We start from the raw sequence: 14,318 nt of genomic DNA, 5'->3' as shown, positions 1-14,318 counted from the left end.
TAAAAAATTGCTATGGTTAGATTATCTCAGTAGTTTGAAATGACGGTGAGGTTTTTGAACTTGATCTGTGGGGAAGCCTTTTTTTAAATAAGGGAAAGAAATACTGACTCTAACATGCCCAAACTATAGAGATAGTTATCTCTCATGACAAAGATTTCACAGGCAGAAAATGTGCAGGAGCAGAAAAGTAGAGATTCATTCATTCCTCCATGACGTGGCTTCATGCTAGAGTTGATTCCCCTCATGGGCCCAGATGCCTACATCAGATACAGGCATCATATCTAGACATGGTTCCCAGAGGAAAAAACCCAACTGTCCTTCCCCGAGTCTGTTGTTGAGCGAGGCTTTATCTATAATATACACTTACATGGTATCATCCACAAGATTGTGTATGCGTGCTAAGTTGCTTCAGTCATGTCAGACTCTTGGCGACCCTATGGACTGTAGCCACCGAGCTCCTCTGTCCATGGGATTCTCCAGGGAAGGGTACTGGAGTGGATTGCCATGCTCTCTTCCAGGAGATCTTCCCAACCAGAGATCAAACTCAAATCTCCTGTTCTCCTGCATTGCAGGCAGATTCTTTGCTGCTGAGCCACTGGGGAAACCCCCACAAGATATTACCTTCTATCTTATCACTGAGACTATGATCATAAGTCACCTCCTTGACTAATTCCTGATATGGGGAAAGTAATTCCATTGTATGTATATAATACATTTTGTTTATCTATTCATCCTTTGATGGACAGTTGAATGGACACTGCTCCTACCCCTTGGTTATTGCAAATCGTGCTACTATGAATAAAGGTATGTAAATATATCAGATGTTTTATTAAATTTGTTTTTAGAATTGTTATTATTATCATTATTTTTGGCTGCACTGCTTGGCTTGTAGGATCTTTGTTCCCCGACTAGGGATCAAATCCAGGCCCCCCACAGTTGAAGCTCAGAGTCCTAATCACTGGACCATCAGGGAATTCCCTAGAATTGTTATTTTTTAACTAGACACTTTCCTGTCTCTCTTTGAAAATGCTATCTATACTCACGATTTAATCTTTCAAAAATTTAGTTTTAAAATGATCATACAGCAAAATGCCCTTTTTGTGTGCGGCTCTCTGTATTTTAAGACGTACATTGATTCTTACAACCACCGCCACAGTCAATATACAGAGCAGTTACATCATCTGCCAACAAACTGCCCTGGACTAGACTGTAGGCACATGGTCCTCTGTGTTTGTGAACCACCGTGAGCCACTGATCTGCTTTTTAGCCTTACTTTTTTGTGCTTTTCATGATATCATATAAATGAAATCATACATTCCCCTCAACCTGTGCATGAATACTTTGAGTAGTTCACTCAAAATAGCCCAAGACAAAATCAACTCACATGTACTTCCATGGATATGCATAAGTAAACTGCAGTTAAATTATTATAATAGAAACACCAGTAAAGAATAACTGAGACAGGCAGCAACTTGAACGATTCTCAGTGGCATTATGCTGAGTGAAAGAAGCCCCGTGCAAAAATCAAACATTTATTTAAAAAATCTTATCCTGGAACAAATTGATGATCTGATTCTTGGTTTGGTAGGTTAAACACTTCAGGATCATATTCTTCCTGATATTTAAAATTTGAATTGTAGATTCATTTTACTTGCTAGGTTTTTTCCTCCCTCTCCTTCCATTTTTGTATTCATACATTATCACCTAACAGATTTACAGTTGCCATTGGCAATTACCAGTCCTCTAGCCTTGAATTCAGACTGTTAACTAGTCCCTGATACTCAGTGATTTTGAGGACATCACCAAATTCACCTACCAAACCACTGACTAACCTGATTCAGTTCTGCCCTGGGGGCTTCTTTTGAAACTTTCTGTTGTTCTAAGTCCAAAGTTGTGGTCCTAGAAAGAGTCCCCAACTCTTGTGTTCACTCCCAATTCTCTCCACAAATGCCTTTGGCTTTTTAAACTCTATATTTCTAAGTCTTTTGTATTTTCTATTATTTTATGTGTTCAAAGCAAATGAGGTTAAGATAGTAAGGGATGACAATACAAGGCTATCCTGTCTCATGTTGGTTTTAAAATATCAAGAAACTTGTATCTTCGCTAGTTCATACAGTAGCAGTAAACAGTGAAAGGAGTTAATTGACAAACAGGTGAAAATCTTTTTTTTAAATTTTTTATGTTGTTTTCAGGTGTAGCACATTAACGATATTGTGATAGTTTCAAGTGAACAGTGAAGCGACTCAGCCATATGTATACATGCATCCATTCTCCCTCAAACTTCCCCCCTCTCCAGGCTGCAGCATAACACTGAGCAGAGTTCCCTGAGCTACACAGTAGGTCCTTGTTGGTTATCCATTTTAAATATAGCACTGCTGCTGCTGCTGCTGCTGCTGCTGCTGCTGCTGCTGCTGCTGCTGCTGCTGCTGCTGCTAAGTCACTTCAGTCGTGTCAGACTCTATGCAACCCCATAGATGGCAGCCCACCAGGCTCCCCCGTCCCTGGGATTCTCCAGGCAAGAACACTGGAGTGGGTTGCCATTTCCTTCTCCAATTCATGAAGGTGAAAAGAGAAAGTGAAGTCGCTCAGTCATGTCTGACTCTTCACGACCCCATGGACTGCAGCCTACCAGGCTCCTCCATCCATGGGATTTTCCAGGCAAGAGTACTGAAGTGGGGTGCCATTGCCTTCTCCAGTTAAATAATGGATAAAATATAATTAAATGTACTGAGATTATCAGTCCTGGGTGTTCATTGGAAGGACTGATGCTGAGGCTGAAACTCCCATACTTTGGCCACCTCATTCGAAGAGTTGACTCATTGGAAAAGACCCTGATGATGGGAGGGGTTGGGGGCAGGAGGAGAAGGGCACGACAGAGGATGAGATGGATGGATGGCACCACCGACTCAATGGACATGAGTTTGAGTGAACTCTGGAAGTTGGTGATGGACAGGGAGGCCTGGTGTGCTGCAATTCATGGGGTCGCAAAGAGTCAGACACGACTGAGTGACTGAACTGAACTGAACTGAGATTATGCTTGACCACTGTTGTCTTGGGATGACATTGTAACCCCTTACAGCTTTATGAAAAGTTAAGTGATGAACATGAGCCAGTACGGATGCAGAAAAGTCCACTTGGCCTCATGGGGTCAGAAAAGCAACCATCTTGAATTTCTCCCATGTACAGTTTTGATCTTAAGGATTTGCATTGTCCTGGGATCACAGTGACAATGAATTGCCTGGTTAATGAGGAGCTTTGGAAATTGAATCTCCAGGGTTCAAGACTGTGATCTGCCTATGACTACCTCAATCAACTATACCTTTTCTAGGAAAGTAGTAGCACACCTGAGACTCTTCCCATAAATGATCCTTCCTGCCCAGGAGCTGGTGACTCACTCAGACCTTCTGTTCTTCCTAAGGACAGCTGTTCTGTATGGTACATCAGAGATGTCAAGCATCTTTCCACTGTGATACCAACAAGGTAGCCTAAATTCCTTTAGTGAATATTTGGTGTTTTGGTACAGGTTCATACAGGGGAAGCTGTGAAAACAGCATATACATCAGATGATTAGAGCCTGGTCTCTGCCTAAATAACATATGACATCTTTACCTTTTTTATATTTGCACCGATATTTGTAAGCATATTTGATTTACTAATATGAAACTCTCTATATGACCTTATACTTCTTTCTGATTAGAAATCTTCCTGTTCAGATACAGGGTGACTTTTAAAGAATTGTCCAACATTTCTTTGTGCGTCTGTCATTGTAGGGGAGGGGAAACAAGTTGGTAAGTTTCATCCTATCTTTCCATTTTTGGTTCTTGACACACCTATGTATTATTTCTTTTCCCTGGTCCTGAGGTCACTGGGGATCCAGACAAAATTTTCAATGGCCTCCCTCATCTGTTTCTCTTTATAAAATTACTAATTTTTTTTTTTTTACAGATCTTAGTTGTAGCATATGGGATCTAGTTCCCTGACCAGGGATCAAACCCAGGCTCTCTACATTGGGAACACAGCGTCTTAGCTACTGGACCATCAGGGAAGTCCCCTAATGTTTCAAATAATCAGAACAGTACAGATAATTTATAAAAGAACCATGTCTTTATCCTTTCTAGAATTAACTGCTCATGCTCTGATATACCAACTTTGGGTGTTTTTTTTTTTTTAAGAATAGAAAAATATGCATGCAAAAGGCATTGCTTTTCCCCTCTCTTCATTAATCTCCTTCCCTTCCCAAGATGGTGTGGATCTTTGTGATACTCCTGATGCTCATCTAGGGATCACAGGTTTCCATGTCTTTTTTAACCACATCTTTTTCATCAGATCATCAACAACATGGAATCCAGAAATCACACATGTTTCAGAATTCCTTCTCATGAGACTGACAGAGGACCCAGAACTGAAGACCATTTTCTTCAGCCTGTTCCTGTCCGTGTACCTGGTCACTGTCCTGGGAAACCTGCTCATCATCCTGGCTGTCATCTCCGACCTCCACCTCCACACCCCCATGTGCTTCTTCCTTGTCAGTCTGTCCTTTACTGATATCTGTTTAAGCACAACCATGATCCCAAAGATCCTAGTGAATGTCCAAACCCAGAATCAGAGCATCACTTACACAGGCTGTCTCACCCAGATCTGCTTTGCCCTGATTTATGTTAGTTGTGAAAATTTTCTCCTTGGAGCAATGGCCTACGACCGCTATGTGGCCATTTGTCACCCCTTAGATACACTGTCATCACGAACCCCCACCTCTGCGCTGTGCTGATTCTCATCTCATTACCCATCAGCATCGCGGACGCCCTGCTCCACAGTCTGATGGTGTTGCGACTGTCCTTCTGCACAGGCTTGGAAATCTCCCTTTTCTTCTGTGAAGCTGTTCAGCTCATCAAGCTTGCCTGCTCTGACATCCTTATTAATAATATTGTCCTGTATTTTGCAGTAAGCATATTAGGTGGCATTCCTTTTTCTGGAATCATTTTCTCTTATACTCAAATCGTTTCCTCTATTTTGAGAATGCCATCATCAAGCAGAAAGTATAAAGCTTTTTCTACCTGTGGGTCTCACCTCTCAGTTGTTTCCTTGCTCTATGGAACAGGTTTTGGAGTGTATATTTGTTCTGCCATTTCTGAGTTCTCTGGGAAAACTGCAGTGACTTCATTGATGTACACTGTGGTCACTCCCATAATGAACCCCTTCGTCTATAGCCTGAGGAGCAGGGACATGAAAGGAGCTTTGAGGAACCTCATTGGTAGTGTCCTTTCTTTACTGTGATGTGTCCCTGAATTTGAGATAAGGCTACTAGAATAAGGCCAAATTAGAGGATTACTGATGAGCTAGAATGCCTGACTCTTTCATCACCAGGTTGTTAAATGAATATATAACATGCTGGCTAAGTGCATTTTAATTTCGGGTTTAAACCCAACTTATTCTTTGTCTAGCTCTGTGATGTTTGACACAAAATTTCAGTTCTCTAAGATAAGGTTTTTGGGTAGGGCCAAGAGAAGCTGAGTCTGAGGCAGAGGTTTGTGCTATAGTAGTTTCGCTGGGGAATGTTCTCAGCATAAAGGATATCAGAGAAGGTGAAGGAAAGGATTTAATCAAGTTTGTGGTCATGCAAAGATAGCTTCTGTCTGATTCCCTAGATAGCACCATGTGAACTGCACTCTAGAATTAAGGCTATTGTAACACATGCTGGCTGATCTTTCACACCCCAGTTCGGGAGTTCCTGGGGTTGTTCACTGATAAATGGGACATGCGTAAGCTGATATTTGCATCCACAGTATTCAGCTTCATCATCTGTAAAGTTGGCACGATTAGCTTATCTCAGTCATTTGAAAAGATTGTGAGCTATTTGAACTTAATTAGTGAGGAAAACTTTCTCAAGGCGGGCTACAGTCCATAGGGTCACACAGCGTCGGACATGACTGAAGTGACTTAGCACACAGCACATACATCCTTGCTCTAATATGTTCAAACAGTAAAGATAGTTATCCTCATTATAAGAATTTCAGAGGCAGAAAATATGCAGGCACAAGAGAGTAGAGATTCATTCATTCCTCCATGGAGAGGCTTCATGCTACAGCTGATTCCCCTCATGGATTCATACGGCTGCATCAGATGGAGGCATCATACCTCGAGGTGATTCCAGAATCCAAGACAACTGTCCTTCTCTGGGTCTGTTGTTGACTGAGGGTCTATTTTTAGTCACTATTTCCATGGTGTCATATTACCTTCAGATGGAAAAGTTGGTACTGAAGTTCTATAAATGAAATAATATGCCTACTGTATTCTCATTTTACTTTTTAAAATTGTGGTAAAATGTAAAACATAAGAATTGCAATCATAATGTGTTTAAAGTGTGCCATTGGGTGTCCTATTAACATTCACACTGCTGTGCAGTCATCAGCACATTCTGTTTCCACCTATTTCACTTTTTGGCTGTGCTGGGTCTTTGTTGCTGTGTGGGCTTTCTCTAGTTGCAGTGAGTGGAAGCTACTTTTCCTTGTGATGCTCATGCTTCTCATTGCAGTGGCTTTTCTCTCTCTCTGTCTCTCCCCCCACCACCCCCCACTGGCATGTTTTTTATTTATTTGTTTTTTAATTGAATGATAAATGCTCTACAGAATTTTGTTGCTTTCTCTCAAACATCAACAAGAATCAGCCATAGGTACACCCATGTCCCCCGCTCCTGAACCTCCCATCCCGCCCTTCTAGATTGTCACAGAGGCCCTGTCTATGTTCCCTGAGTCATACAGCCAATTCGCACTAGCTATCTATATTACATATGGTGTTGTAAGTTACCATGTTCCTCTCTCCATACATCTCACCCTCTCCCTCCTGCCCATCCCCGTGTCCATGGGTCTGTTCTCTTTGTCTGTTTCTCCACTGTTGACAGTGGCTTCTCTTGTTGCAGAGCACAGGCTCCAGGCACGTGGGCTTCAGTAGTTGTGGCATGCAGGGTTAGTTGTTCCACAGCATGCGGGATCTTCCCAGACCAGGAATGGAACCTGTGTCCCCTGCATTGGTAGGCAGATTCCTGACCACTGCACAACCAAAGAACTCCTCCACCTATTTTTCATCACCTTTGACTCTCCCCATGCCTCAGTCCTTGGCGATCTCTGTTCCCTTTTCTGTCTCTATAAATGTTTCTAATCTAGAAAATTCTCACAATATATGTCATATAATTCATACAGTATATGTCCTTTTTTCTTTTTCAGTTTTTGAGTGTGAAAAACTAAAAATACAGCAAAAATTGAAAGAATGATCCAATGAAAAACCATTTATGGACTGCTTGCATTCAACAGTTACTATTTTGCAATATTTGTTTTATCAGTCTACATATACTAATTTTCTTCTTTCTTGTAGTGTTAAAATACACACTGTATAAAATTATACCATCCTAATTATTTTTAAGTTCACAATTAAAAGTGTTCAGTATAGGAAATTTTTCATCTTGTAAATCTGAAATTCAGTTTCCTTTAAACAGTAACTCTCCTTTACCTCATCTTCCTAACCCCTGTAACCACTGTTTTACTTTCCTTTTCTATGAATTTCAGTATTTCAGATACTTCTTGTAAGTGAAATTTGTCTTTTTCTGATTGGCTTGTTTCACTTAGTTTAATGTTCTCAAGCTCCATGCATGTTGTAGCATGCGGCAGGCTTTCCTCCCTTGCTAAGAATGAATAATATTCCATCATATGTATGTACACATTTTGTTTATCAATTCATCCTCTGGTGGACACTTGGGAAGCTCCCACCTCTTGGCTATTATATATAGTCCTCTTAGGAATAAAGATGTGTATACATATATATATTTCATTTTAATTTCTAATGCACAGGTTCCTTTTTGTCTTTAAGAGTACTATCTGTGTGTGTGTATGTTTGTGTGTGTGTGTGTGTATGTGCTCAGTCATGTCTGACTCTTTGTGACCCCAAGGACTGTAACCCACCAGGCTCCTCTACCCAAGGGACTTTCCAGGCAAGAAGGCTGGAGTGAGTTTATATATTCAGTTGGCTATATCCAACTGAATACAGAGTTTCAGAGTTTCCTACTCCAGGGGATCTTCCTGACCCAACGATCCAACCTGTGTCTCTTGCATCTCCTGCATTCTTTACCACTGCTCCATTATCTATACCTGTATTTTAATCTTTCCAAATTTATTGTTAAAATATCATACAATTTAATACACTTCTGTGTACTGTTCTTTATTTTGTTTTTAATTAATAAGTTAATTTTTTATTTAGAAATTTTTCTTTGTGGAAAGCTTTTCACTGTTTGTTGAAGAGATTTTTTAAAAATATTTATTTATTTATTTGGCTTTGTCGGATGTTAGTTGCATCATGTGGAATCTTTTGTTGTGGCACACAGAGTTTCCAGTTGTGGTACATGGACTTACGAGCTCTGAGGCATTTGGAATTGTAGCTTTCCAACCAGGGTTCAGCCTTTGTCCCCTGCATTACAAGGTAGATTCATAACTACCTAACCACCTAACCACTGGGCCACCAGGGAAATGCCTACTTTTAATTTTTATTTTAAAAAATTATTCCTTTATTTGGCTGGGCCAGGTCTTAGTTGGGGCATGTGGGATCTAGTTCCCTGACCAGGGATCGAACCTGGGCCCCCTGCATTGGGAGTAAGGAGTCTGAGCTACCGGACCACCAGGGAAGTCCTTGGCTGTTTATATTTCAACTCATGTATCAATTCTTAGAACCACCACTACACTCAGAATACAAGGCAGTTACACCATTCATTGATAAACTACCTTGTGCTGCACTGTAATCACACATTCTTTTGTTTGTGAATCACTATGAGCCACTGATCTGTTCTGCATCCTTACAGCTTTGTATTTCTCATAATACCACATAAATGAAAGCATATATCACCACACTGTTCATAAATACAATGGCTCTTTTCATAACTGGCCTAAACAAAAACATGTGTACTTCTCTGGACAATGCATAAATAATGTGCTGTATTATAATAGAAAGCAGCAATAAAAAGAGCTAGGTATTGATACTCTCAACAACTTGTATAATTCTCAAAGGTATGCTGAGTGAAAGAAGTCCCCTGTAAAAAGCAAACATTTATTTAAAAATTCTTATCCTGTATAGCCCTTATGGAAAACAGTATGGAGATTCCTTTAAAAACTTGGAGTGAATCGACCATATGACTCAGCAACCCCACTACTGGGCATATACCCTGAGAAAACCTCAATTCTAAAAGGTACATGTACCCCAGTACTCACTGTAGCAATATCTACAATAGCCAGGACAGGGAACCAACCTAGATGTCCATCAGCTGATGACTGGATAAAGAAGTTGTGGTATATTTATACAGTGGAATATTACTCAGCCATAAAAGAGAATGAATTTGAGTCCGTTGTAGAAAAGTGGATGAACCTAGAGCCTGTCAAATAGAGTGAAGTAAGTCGGAGAAAGAAAAACAAATACTGTATATGAACACATATATATGGAACCTAGAAAAAATGGTACTGATGAACCTAGTAGAGAACGAGCCTGTAGACACAGAGGGGGAAGGTGAGGGCGGGATGAATTTAGAAAGTAGCATTGACATATATACACTCTCATGTGCAAAATAGTTAGGAGGAAGTTGCTAAACAACACTAGGAGCCCAACCTGGCGCTCTGTGATGACCTAGAAAGGTGGGATGAGGGGAGGGGAGGGAGGGTCAGAGGGAAGGGATATATATAATTATGACTGATTTGCATTGTTGTATGGCAGAAAGGAACACAAAACTGTAAAGCAATTTTTCACCAATTAAAAAAAATAAAAATTTTAAAATCTTACCCTAGAGTGGATTGATGATCTCATTCTTGGTTTGATATGTTGAGCTTTTTGGCATCGAGCTCTTCCAGGCTATTTTGAAGTCTGAATTGTGGATTCATTTTAGTTGCTATGTTTTTTCCTTTCCTCCATTTCTCGTGTTTTATCATGCAACAGCTTCACAGCTACCCTTACCAAAAACTAGCCTTGAGTTCACTCTAATAACTAATTCCTGCTGCCCACTGATTTTGAGAGTATAAAAAATCCAGCCACCATACCATCAGGTAGCTTGATTTAGTTTTGCCTTTGAGGCTTCTTTTGAAACTTTCTACTGTGTTAAGTCTAGAGTTAAGGTCTCAGGCAGTGGGGTCCCAGGCAGTGTCCAAGACTTCAAGTTCACGCTAATTTTTCAATAACAAACCTCCATGAGCCCTTGGCTTTTAACTTTTTATACCTCCATGACTTTTATGCTTTTCTATTATTTTATGTGTTTGAAGCAAAATACACTAAGATGGTAAGGAGTGACTTTACGATGCCATCTTGTCTCCTGTTGGTTTTACTATATCATGACAATTGTAGGTTAACAAAATTCATACAGTAGCAGTGAAAAATGGAGGGAAGAAATGGACAGGCACATGAAAACAAAACATTGATCTCCTTAAAGATGAAAAATATTTTAATTAATCTTAATGTGGAATACCATCTCCAATTATTGGGTAAAATCTAAATAAATATACTGAGATTAAATCTGCACACTAGTGTTTTGTCATGACATTGGAACCTCTTGCAATTCCATGAAAAAATTAAGAGATGGGCATGAGCCAGCACAGACACAGAAAAATGAATGGTGTCCACTTGACCTCATAGAGTCAGAAAATCAGCCATCTTAAATTTCTCTCATGTAGTCTTCACCTTAAGATTTTGCACTGTCCTGGGATCACAGTGACAATGAACTGGCTGGTTAATGAGGAACTTTGGAAATTGAATCTCCAGGGTTCAAGACAGTAATATGCTTGTGACCACCTCAGTCAGCAGTCTCTCTCAGGAAGGAAGAAGCGCAACTGAGACCTCTCATAAAGGATTCCTCCTACCCAGGACATGGTGACTCACTCAGATCTTTTGTTCTTCCTAAGGACAGCTCCTCTCTATGGTACCTCAGAGGTGCCAAGCCTCTTTCTATTGTGATCCCAGCCAGGTATCACAGGTGATATCCCTTTGTGAATGTCTGGAAATGAGGGCAAATATTTTGGTACAGGTTTATCCAGGAAAGGCTGTGAAGACAGTACCTACATCAGATGGTTAGAAACCAGTCTCTGCCTAACTTATGGCATTGTCACTTTTTTTTTTTTTTTTTGCATTTTGTACCAATATTTGTAAACATCTGTTTTACTAATACCATATTCTTTGCTGTGACCTCGAGCTTTTCTTCCTGAGTAGAAATCTGCTTGTTCTACAATGGGGTGACTTTTTTTCAGACTTTTGTTAACTGAAGTGTAATTTTATTTTTTAAATTAATTTTTATTGGAGTATCGTTGTTTTACCATGTTGTATCTGCTGTTCAGCAAAGCAAATCAGTTATAGATATACCCATGAAAAAGTGATCCCCTCTTTTTTATATTTCCTTTCCATTTAGGTTACCACGGAGCATTAAGTAGAGTTCTTTGTGCTATATAGCAGGTTCTTATTAGTCATCTATTTTATATGTAATGGTGTATATACGTCAATCCTTATCTCCCAATTAATCCCATTCCCTTTTCCCCCTTGGTATCTATAGGTTTATTCCCTACATCAAATAATGTAACTTTTTTTTCTGACATCTCTGTGTTCCTGTGGTGGTGTGAGTGGGCAGAAGGTTTGGTAATTTCACCTTATCCTTCCTGTTTCTTGATATACCTTTATATTGTTTCTGATGCATGGTACTGAAGTTGCTGGTTACATAGGATCTTCACTGCCTCCTTAGCCTACTGTTTCTCTTTACAAAGTCACCAAATGTTTTTAGTAAGCAGAAGAGCACAGATAGTATAACTTAAAAATACAACCAAGTCTTAAAACTTTCTAGAATTGTTTGTGCTTTGAAATATCCACATCATTTTTTAAAAAGGAACCCAGGAATAAAAATGCATAAAGAAGCATCCCTTTTTTGTTCCCTCAGTTTGTCTTCTTCCATTCCCCAAGTGGCATTTACCTCTTTCGATACCCTTGATTCTTCTTCAAGGACTACATATTTCATTGTCTCTTTACATCTTTTTAAAAGAATATTTATTTGGCTGCACTGAGCCTTAGTTGCAGCACTCAGAATCTTCTAGTTGTGGAATCTAGTTCCTGACAAGGGATTGAACCCAAGCCCCTTGCATTGGGAGTGTGGGGTCTCAGCCACTGGATCACCAGGGAAGTTTCCTGGTTATCACATCTTTTTAATCAGATTCATCAACAGCATGGAACCCAGAAACCACACAGATGTTTCAGAATTCCATCTTATGAGACTGACAGAGGACCCAGAATTGAAGACCATCTTCTTCAACCTGTTCCTGTCCATGTACCTGGTCACTATCCTGGGAAACCTGCTCATCGTCCTGGCTGTCATCTCTGACTCCCACCTCCACAGCCCCATGTACTACTTCCTCTCCCATCTGTCCTTTACAGACATCTGTTTAAGCACAACCATGATCCCAAAGATCCTAGTGAACATCCAAGCACAGAGTCAGAGAATCACTTTTACAGGCTGCATCATCCAGATCTGCTTTGCCCTGACTTTTGTTTTGTGGGAAAATTTTCTCCTTTTAGTAATGGCCTATGACCGCTATGTGGCTATTTGTCATCCACTGAGATACACAGTCATCATGAACGCTCGCCTCTGTGTTCAGCTGATTCTACTCTCCTTGTTCACCAGCACTGCAGACGCCCTGCTCCACGGTCTGATGGTGTTGCGACTGTCCTTCTGCACAGACCTGGAAATCCCCCTCTTCTTCTGTGAAGTTGTTCAGGTCATCAAACTTGCATGTTCTGACACCCTCATCAATAACATCCTGATATATTCAGCAGCTGGTGTATTTGGTGGCATTCCTCTTTTTGGAATCGTTTTCTCTTATATTCAAATTGTTTCTTCCATTCTGAGAATGCCATCATCAAGCAGAAAGTATAAAGCTTTTTCCACTTGTGGGTCTCACCTCTCAGTTGTGTCCTTGTTCTATGGGACAGCGTTTGGGGTGTATATTAGTTCTGCAGTTACTGAATCCTCTAGGAAGATTGCAGTGGCTTCCATGATGTACACTGTGGTCACTCCCGTGATGAACCCCTTCATCTACAGCCTGAGGAACAAAGACATGAAGGGAGCCTTGAGGAAGCTCTTTGGAAGAATATCTTCACTGTGATTGTATCACCTGATTTTGGCTAGGTACTCTAGAATGAATCAAAATTAAAATAATACGAATGAACTACTCTGCCTGATACTTTCATCACCAAGTTATTTTTTTTTAATTTTATTGAAGTATAGTTGATTTGCAATGTTGTGTTACCAAGTTCTTAAGTGAATAGATAACATGATGGCCAACTACATTTCAAGTTAGGATTGAAACCCAACTTGTTGTTTTTCTAGCTCTGTGGTTTCTTTCTTTCTATCTTTCTTTTTCAATTTAATTATTTGGCTGAGCAACGTCTTAGTTGTGACATGCAAGGTCTTTAGCTGCAACATGTGAACTCTTAGTTGCAGAATGTGGGATCCAGTTCCCTGACCAGGGATCAAACTTGGGTCCCTTGCCTTGGGAGCATGGAGTAACCATTGGACCACCAGGGAAGTCTCTAGATCTGTGATGGTTGCCACAAATTACCTTTCTCTAAGGTTTTTTGTTATAGCAAACAGAAGCTGAATCTGAGGCAGATCTTCTCAGTATGATAATTTTGGGTGGAATGTTCTCAGCACAAGAGAAGTGGGAAAAGTTGGACAGGTCAAGGTTTAAAGAAGTCTGTGGTCATACAGAGGTAGAAACGTGGATTGCACCATGTGAACTGCACCCCAGAGTTAAGCCTGCTATGAGACATGGTGGCCGATCTTCCTTACCACAGTTCAGGAATTCTTAAAACTGGTCACTCACTGGTAAATCAGACATATGTGGGGCAACATTAACATCCGCAACACTCAGCTTCATCATCTATAAAAATTTGTCATTAGATTATCACCGTGGTTTGAAATGATTGCATGATATTTGAAATTGGTTAATGAGGAATCCTTTCTAATAAGATAAAGATATCCTTCCTCTAACATGCTCAAACAATGAAGATAGTTATCCTCATTACAAGGATTTCAGAGGTACAAAATGTGTGGGAGTGGGAGAGCAGAGAATCATTCATTCCTCCATGAAGTAGCTTCAACCCAGGACTGACTCCCCTCATGGACTCGGATGGCTGAATCAGATGCAGGCATCATATCTAGATATGAATCCCAGAGGCCAGTACAGTCAACTTCCCTGGGTCTGTTGTTAATTGAGGGTCTGTTAACAATAGATGTTTCCATTGCATTATCCATAAGATATTAC

General features: G+C 40.3%; 1 protein-coding gene and 1 pseudogene across 1 annotated transcript; both read left to right on the top strand.

Annotated features, from left to right (window-relative positions):
- The first annotated feature begins 4,338 nt into the window (after positions 1 to 4,338).
- On the top strand, positions 4,339 to 5,274 carry LOC138441719 (olfactory receptor 7G2-like; annotated as a pseudogene).
- Positions 5,275 to 12,221: 6,947 nt separating this feature from the next.
- On the top strand, positions 12,222 to 13,157 carry LOC138441718 (olfactory receptor 7G1-like). The gene has a single exon (XM_069592807.1). It carries the CDS (start codon positions 12,222 to 12,224, stop codon positions 13,155 to 13,157), a length of 936 nt encoding a protein of 311 aa, XP_069448908.1.
- Positions 13,158 to 14,318: the final 1,161 nt, after the last annotated feature.

Source organism: Ovis canadensis, chromosome 5 (assembly GCF_042477335.2).
Source record: "Ovis canadensis isolate MfBH-ARS-UI-01 breed Bighorn chromosome 5, ARS-UI_OviCan_v2, whole genome shotgun sequence".
In the NCBI taxonomy this organism is placed as follows: Eukaryota; Metazoa; Chordata; class Mammalia; order Artiodactyla; family Bovidae; genus Ovis; species Ovis canadensis.
This window is presented reverse-complemented; position numbering and strand designations above follow the sequence as displayed.